The following is an 8419-nucleotide window of genomic DNA, read 5'->3' as shown; positions in this document are numbered from 1 at the left end:
CCCGGGAGCCGTTCAAAGAGCTGGCGGATGGAACCCATCACATCGGCCAGGAGTTGAGAGTGTTTGCTCATTAGCTCCTCCTGATGGCTGAGAACAGCTTCATGGCGCTGGAAAGATGACTCGTGCTGGGCAATCACTGCCAACAGGTCCTTTGAGGTGAGTGTTTCTGGGTCCATAGCTGACTCGGTTTTTCTGTCACGAGCCGGGCTTGAACTCGGGTCTCTGGCGTGGTAGTTGAGAGATCTACCACTAATCCACGGGAGTGGTAATGTTGGACCCAAACGAAACACTTGAGGCAGTATCCCACGAAATGTAGATTTATTTTAAAAAAAAAAGTCTTTGCAAGAAAAATACAACAAAAGGTCTTCTCGGACTGAGGTATTAACTACAGCAAAAATAATGGAAAAACCACATGAGAAAACAAAACTCCACGAGGGGAGAAAACAAAACCAGAGAACAATTATAACCAAAGAAAGAAACTCAGGAAACCTTACTTGGGGTAGCTAGAGAGGGTTTAGCGAGACCAGGCAGGAGACACAGGGCGAAGACTCAAAGACCGAGTGAGGAACCAAGGGAAAAAGACACAACTTAAATACACTGGGGAAAACAAGGCGCAGGTGACTTGGATAACGTTAACAAGGCCACACGAGGAAGAACTAAGGCAGAGGAAAAAACAGGGGACCTTTAGAGGCACGGAGACAAACTACAGAAGGTAGGATGCTGACAGGACCCCCTCCTCTAGGAATGGCTGCTGACGTTCCTTCCAGAACACCCCGGCCTCCGGGTGCAAAATTCCCGGATCAAACTTGGGTCCAGGATGTCTTTGGCTGGAACCCAGGAGCGCTCCTTCGGCCCGTAGCCCTCCCAGTCCACCAGATACTGCAGTGAGTTCTGGACCCTCCGGGAGTCCAGTATCCGGCGGACTGTGTTGGCTGGCTGGCCATCGATGATCCTGGGAGGTGGATGGGGTCTGCGTGGGGGGGCAAAAGGAGAAGACAAGACAGGTTTTAGTAATGAGACATGAAACGTGGGGTTAATTCTAAGTGAACGGGGAAGAAACAAACGATAGGAAACAGGGTTAACTTCCAAACTACAGGAGGTAGGATGCTGACAGGACCCCCTCCTCTAGGAACGGCTCCTGACGTTCCTTCCAGAACACCCCGGCCTCCGGGTGCGAAACTCCCGGATCAAACTTGGGTCCAGGATGTCTTTGGCTGGAACCCAGGAGCGCTCCTTCGGCCCGTAGCCCTCCCAGTCCACCAGATACTGCAGTGAGTTCTGGACCCTCCGGGAGTCCAGTATCCGGCGGACTGTGTAGGCTGGCTGGCCATCGATGATCCTGGGGGGTGGAGGGGGTCTGTGTGGGGGGGCAAAAGGAGAAGACAAGACAGGTTTTAGTAATGAGACATGAAACGTGGGGTTAATTCTAAGTGAACGGAGAAGAAACAAACAATAGGAAACAGGGTTAACTTCCCTTGCTATGCGGAAAGGGCCAATGTATTTCTGGGAAAGTTTCCTTGATTCGACCATGAGGGGCAGGTTCTTGGTGGCTAACCAGACTCTTTGACCAGCTCGGAAATTAGGGGCCGTCCGGCGGCGGCGATTAGCGTGACGTTGGTATCTCTGGGAGGTTTGAAGAAGGGCACGCCTAACCTTCCTCCAGGTCTGCCGACAGCGTTGGACAAAACGCTGGGCCGAGGGAACGCCAACCTGTGACACTTCCTCAGGAAACAATGGGGGGGTAAAGCCGAACTGGCATTCAAAGGGGGATAGTCCAGTGGCCGAGGACTGGAGGGTGTTGTGGGCATATTCAGCCCACATGATGTAGGTAGCCCAAGAGGTGGGGTTATTCAGCCCGGAAAGTAGGGGCCGTCCGGCGGTGACGATTAGCGTGACGTTGGTATCTCTGGGAGGTTTGAAGAAGGGCACGCCTAACCTTCCTCCAGGTCTGCCGACAGCATTGGACAAAACGCCGGGCCGAGGGAACGCCAACCTGTGACACTTCCTCAGGAAACAATGGGGGGGTAAAGCCGAACTGGCATTCAAAGGGGGATAGTCCAGTGGCCGAGGACTGGAGGGAGTTGTGGGCATATTCAGCCTCATAATGTAGGTAGCCCAAGAGGTGGGGTTATTGGCCGCCATACACCGCAGAGTGGTCTCCAGATCCGGATTAATCCGTTCTGTCTGGCCATTAGACTCTGGATGGAACCCAGACGATAGGCTGGCCGTGGCACCGATCAGCTTGCAGAAGGCCCCCCAGAACCGGGACGAGAACCTGTAAAGGTTGCTGGCCCCCCTCAAGCCAGTGTCGCCACTCCTCCAAGGCGAGTTTAACCGCGAGCAACTCTCTATCCCCCACGTGGTTGTTGCGCTCGGCATCCGACAGGCGACGTGACAAAGGCGCAAGGGTGTAATTTTCCATCCTCACCCCTTTGTGACAGAATGGCCCCTACGCCCACCTCCGAGGCGTCCACCTCCACCACGAAAGGTCTTTCTGGGTCGGGGATCGAGAGAATGGGAGCGGAAGTGAAGCGGTGCTTGAGCTCCTCGAAGGCCCCCGCTGCCTCCGAACCCCAGTGAATCTTGATTCCTCCTCCCTTGGTCAGCGTAGTCAAGGAGGCCACCACAGAGCTGAAGTTTGTAATGAACCTCCTATAGAAGTTTGCGAAGCCGATTAAACGTTGAACCTCCTTAACTGTGCCGGGAATAGGCCAGTTGAGGACAGTTTCAACCTTCTTAGGGTCCATCTCCACATGGCCAGGAGTGATGATGAACCCGAGAAACTGAGCCTGGGTAACATGAAACTCACATAGAGATGATTGTCAAGGAGTCTCTGGAGGACCCTGCTGACATGCCCCTCATGCTCCTCCAATGACCCCGAGAAAATGAGGATATCGTCAAGATATACAAAGACGAATTGATTAAGCATGTCCCGGAGAACGTCATTTATCAGTGCTTCGAATACTGCGGGGGCGTTGGTGAGCCCGAACGGCATCACCAGATAGTCATAGTGGCCTGTGGGGGTGTTGAAGGCCGTCTTCCATTCGTCCCCCTGTTGGATCCGCACGAGATGGTATGCGTTGCGTAGATCCAATTTAGTAAAAATGGAAGCCCCTTGTAGTAGCTCGAAAGCAATGGCCATGAGGGGAAGGGGGTATCGATTCCGAACCATGATCTTGTTGAGGCCCCGGTAATCGATACATGGCCTAAGACCCCCGTCCTTCTTCCCCACAAAGAAGAAGCCCGCCCCAGCCAGGGAAGTAGAGCCTTGCGACGAGCCGCCAATTGTTCAGGCGAATTGTTCAGGCAAATAGCCATCACAATGAGGGACTCGAGATCAGCAGCTGGTTCTCGGATGGCTAACTCATCTTGAAGGTTTTTCTGTCACGAGCCGGGCTTGAACTCGGGTCTCTGGTGTGCCAAGGGAAAAATACACAACTTAAATACACTGGGGAAAACAAGGCGCAGGTGACTTGGATAACGCTAACAAGGCCACACGAGGAAGAACTAAGGCAGAGGAAAAAACAGGGGACTTCTAGAGGCACGGAGACAAACTACAGGAGGTAGGATGCTGACATATATAACACTGTTCTAGTGGTTTTTGGATATTTTAATAAAAAAATCTTACATATTGTGCCTTTAATGGAGAATGAAAGTAAAATTATTTTTGTAAATTAGCTCATTGTGACTCATTTTACCATCACATTTCACAAATGTTCTGTATGTGTTTTATGGCCTTATTTCAGTGACTTAAAAAATTTAGTTTTTCACCAACCACGCATAATCGTTGTTTTCTCAAAAACACAAACACATACATTCATGTTGCTTACATATTATTGTAGCCCAGTTTTTGCTGATTACAGTGTAATCAGACTTTAGCTATTCTATATATTTTTAATATACTGAAAAAGCACAAATGTCAAAACTTCTCCAGAGCCCCAAAACCCCCTCAGACCCCAGAGGGTTAACACAGAGGAAGAAGAAACAACCTGCGATGAACAGAGCAAGTCGACAACTGCGGAGAGTTCTAGCAGGCCGGGGGAAGAAGAAGCATGGAGGTGAGCAAACAAGCACCGAAGATGGAGAAAGCCAAAAAATGGGGGCAATATGGACCAAAGCAGAGTTTAAAACAAAAAAGATTGGCTTGTTATGGAGGGGTTGCATCTGGGCTGCACTGTTTGCTAAAAGGTTGGAAGCCTGGGTTCTGAAAAATCTGAAATTAAGAAATTAAAATAAATTATATGAAAAGATTGTTGCTTGCACTCCTTAAATTGGTGTGATGCTTGATGAAGCAACTAGCTTAAGCAGAAAGAGTGCTTTTATCATTTAAGTCAGATTTCAGCTGCCCGACATGGAGTCGCCTAAAAATATTTTGTTGAACTTTTTGAACTAGAAGACCAAAGTCCCCAAGGAATTGTCGATCAACTGTTACGTGCTTTGGAGGGTGTTAATTTTACCCAGGATTTTCTGTCTAAAACCTTAACAGGTCTCGTGCGATGGCACATCAGTTATACTCTGTCACAAGTCTGGAGTGCCATCCAGACTTAAATTACTTTTCCCAAATATGATGGTGTGGCACTGCTCATTGCATCGACTGGAGCTCGCAGTCGGCGATACGATGAAAGAATTGGGGTAAATAAATCACTTTAGGATTTTCATGGATAAACTATACACATTGTACAGAACATCAAACAAAAACAGAATGGAGCTTAAAAATGTGCTGATGATTTAGACATTCAATTGTGCAGAATTGGCCAGGTCTTGGACAGCAGATGGCGTCGAATTTTAGATCTGTCGAATCTGTATGGAAAAAATACGGCGTTACTGTGTGAGCAACAGTGGCCTAGCTATGCGATGGTCCTCTTAGAGTTTCATCCAAAATTTCGGCCTCATGTTCGATGCACTTCAAGAATTGTCTGAGCTGTCCTTGGAGCTCCAAAAGCAAGACTGTACAGTTATTGCAGCGCATAGAGCTATTTGTCACAAAGCAAGGGTGTTTGAGGCAATGTCTGAGAGACCTGGACGTTATAGCCAAATCAGTCAAAATGCTGTAAATGACAGCATCTTCCAAGGCATTCCTCTGCATCCAGGACAAAGAAAAGAATAAGGAATGGATCACAAGGTGTTTTTTTAGGAGTCTGACGAGAAGCCTAGAGAATCGCATGCTATCGTACAGAGGGGCAAAAGGGGACCATTCATTGAAGAGATAAAAGTGTTTATTCCTGAATACTGGCCTCAGGATGCCGGAGCAACATATGGTGATAAAGAAACTGAATCTCTTTGTCAACAGTTTGCCATTGACAGCCCTCGAACTGCCTTTTGGGCTTTTAGGGAATATCAGTATGATTAAAAGACCTCTGGCTGCTGTTACCATGGTTCCGATTTCAAGTGCAGAGTGTGAGAGTGGTTTTTCTCAAATGAACTCAATTTTTAGCGCAAACAGAGCATCTCTCCACACCTCCACAATTTCATTGTTTTTATTTATCTGCCTTGTTGGACCACCATTATCTCAGTTAAACCCCATTCCATATGTGAGGTCATGGATTTCAAAGGGTCACAGGACTGCAAAAGACTCCAGAAGCAAAGCACGATCTAGAGAGACCGAGGAGAAATTGATGCCTGTTTTATGGTCCATTTTAAACAACTAATAAGAAAGGTAAGAATGGCATTATCTTAATTTTCTGTGGCATTGCTGTGTTGAATATTGTGTTTTTCAATTGTTCCATTGGGTTAAAACAAAAACACACACAAAAAAGAATATAATTATATAATTTATAAATGATATACTACAATAAATGATATGTAATTGTTAACAAAAACTGGAAGTGAATAACGTCTTATACTAAGATCTGCGTAATTATTACGCAGGTTTTCTTTTACAGGTAAAAAAAAAAAAGAGAGAGAGAGAGAGATAGCAAATTAAAAAATCAAAAATTATTAAATGCCCATGAAAAGGCTATTAAGGTGTGTCCACTGACAGTAGGGTCTCATTATTTTATCACAAATATTTTATTATATGATCATTTGGATTTTCTTCTTGTTAGGACAGTGGAAAACAGTACATGTCCCAAAAAAGAACATTAATGTAATGAAGTTAATGTAAGGAACACTGAAATTTAATAATGAATATGCAGCGAGTCACTCCTTACCCTGAGTTCCAGTAGTTGGTGGAGGTTTTGGAGTTCTGCCTATTGGGGGAAGGAAAAAAGAAAAAAAAAACACTAACAAATTAACTAACTGCCTAATTAATTAAAGTTATTGTGCGGGCATTTGTTAATGTGCATGGTAAAGTTGATGCATGTGCATGTTGTATGGATCTAGTTATGTCAGAATATAAAATATAAATCAATTCTTGACAACAGACAATTTTTTTTGCCTGTGAAAATACTCAATGTGTCTCAATATTTTTGCATTTTCTCTCAAAAAGAAAATTAATTAATTAAAATTAATGACCACTCACTGTTTTTTTTTTCTAATAAATGAACACAAAATGAAAATTTTAAATCGTATAGAAGATATGAAAGATATGAAAATTATACAAAAATGATCTAAAAAAAAAAATACTACTACAACAATATGTGGCCATTGCAAGAACAAAGCAAGTTCTTTGAAGAATAAGGAAAAGGAAGAAGAAACAAATCAACACATTTCATAGAACAAGTGTTAGGTTTGCATTTGTAGTCATTAGTTTGCATTTACAGTACATCCCAAGACTTAATTCACAATTCTATCCATGCATGTGTACCTATTGGTATCTGGCAAATCCAGTTATTATAGGATTCACAATCACAATCATTCCACTTGTGTCCATAATAAAGGCCACTTTCTGCACAGTGCTCTTGATTGTTGTAGTTGTTTGGTTCTCCAAACCCCCAGTTCTCAAAATCAGACTAAAAAGAAATAAAACACACATTCACAAATAGAATATAATGCAAAACGGTGTGGGTTAGAATGATGTAGTAGACAATTATTTTCATTCCAGGGGCCTCATTTATCAACAGTGCGTAAAAAAGGTTCTATTATTTGTCCTTATATTTACACACATTCCTACATATAAGTACAAGTTGGTAGATCACACACTTTGCATGAAACTGTGCTTACGCACTCATTACGCACACATCTGTGCGTACGCACTGTTGATAAATGAGGGCCCAGAAGCTTTAAGATAAGAAAGATTCTAAAATAATTCCAACTCAAATCAATATCTGATGTTCTCATTTATAATTATTGGGTGAGTTGCCATGTATTAAGCAGGATAATCTACAGTTAATCAATAATTTTCACACACACACTCAAATCTTGATGCAGATCACCCTGTCCTGGGTTATTTTGCTATAATGACCATCATGGCTTTATAGGCCCCTCCTTCCCTTGTTTAAAAACTTTGAAGGAATGGAAGTATTTTTATACTTTTACACCTCAACAGGTACATCATGAATTTTACCTTAAAGTGACACAAATGGCGGTAAAAAAATATGAACAGTAATGGGAAAACACTCACAGGGGTTCCATCAGTCCACACAAAACCAGAATTACTATTCAGCATACTGAAACCTATCCATGCTGGGTCTCCAATTATATACCTGCAGAATAAAGACATGTTTCCCACCATTATGGAGTTCCTTGGTGTACCCTATAAAATCATAATGTTGTAAAAGAAATAATAATACAGAATTGTATCAGTACAAAACTTATTGTGAGCACTCACGGTAACTTGTTGATTTCTCGTTGAGAGTGGAAGCTTGCCAAGTCACCTCCAATGACATGACAGAAATCACGAGCCTCAAACCAAGTCTTCTTCTCATCATTTTGCCTCTGGTATATCTAAAAGGTATAAATTAAAATTGAGATTGTCTGGAAGACAGGAACTTTTTTATTTGTTTTTTTCCTGCACCACTCCTATTGGGCATGGACAGTTGTGGCAACTAAGTACATTAAATTAAGCACGTTAAAGTAATTGACATATTAAAGTTGAGCAGAGTTTAACTTTAAAGCTGCAGCCTGTAAGTTTTGCCTCTTTGTCGCCATCTCTGTTTGAAAACCTGCAATTGCAGTTATGTGCACAATTATCTTCATTGTGTGGGTTGTGCACTGTCACGGCTCCAGCTAGGCCTGTCACGATAACAACTTTTTGTTGTGCGATATATTGCGCCAGAAATAATTGCGATAAGCAATATTGTTGTCATTTTAAAGACCATTTTATGCCACTGAATATATAATCATAATGTAATAGCATAATAATGCAAGAAGGCATATACACTTCCAAATGACAACAGACTTTTAATTTTTAAGAATATTTAGATCATGGAAATTAAGTATCAAAATATTAGATACCTTAAAAAAACTGAATAAATAGTAAATAAACACTAAAAAAGTGCAAAGTAACAAGTAGAAAAAAAGAAAAATGCACAAAGAACTT

General features: G+C 43.2%; 1 protein-coding gene across 1 annotated transcript in view; it reads right to left on the bottom strand.

Moving 5' to 3' along the window:
• LOC107730100 (macrophage mannose receptor 1-like) overlaps window positions 1–8419 on the bottom strand; it is an 80796-nt gene that overhangs the window by 72326 nt on the left and 51 nt on the right. Inside the window, exons 2-10 of the mRNA XM_016540834.1 lie at window positions 7709–7824; window positions 7502–7583; window positions 6746–6890; window positions 6150–6188; window positions 2999–3267; window positions 2440–2789; window positions 1166–1357; window positions 807–970; window positions 42–289 (exon numbers count right to left, since the gene is read on the bottom strand). Coding sequence (XP_016396320.1) covers window positions 42–289; window positions 807–970; window positions 1166–1357; window positions 2440–2789; window positions 2999–3267; window positions 6150–6188; window positions 6746–6890; window positions 7502–7583; window positions 7709–7824 — 1605 coding nt within the window. The remainder of the gene's footprint in view (window positions 1–41; window positions 290–806; window positions 971–1165; window positions 1358–2439; window positions 2790–2998; window positions 3268–6149; window positions 6189–6745; window positions 6891–7501; window positions 7584–7708; window positions 7825–8419) is intronic.

This window comes from Sinocyclocheilus rhinocerous, unplaced genomic scaffold (genome assembly GCF_001515625.1).
Source record: "Sinocyclocheilus rhinocerous isolate Xijiao unplaced genomic scaffold, SAMN03320098_v1.1 scaffold36, whole genome shotgun sequence".
Lineage (NCBI taxonomy): Eukaryota > Metazoa > Chordata > Actinopteri > Cypriniformes > Cyprinidae > Sinocyclocheilus > Sinocyclocheilus rhinocerous.
Note: the sequence above shows the minus strand (reverse complement) of the source record. Positions and strands in the feature narration are given on the sequence as shown.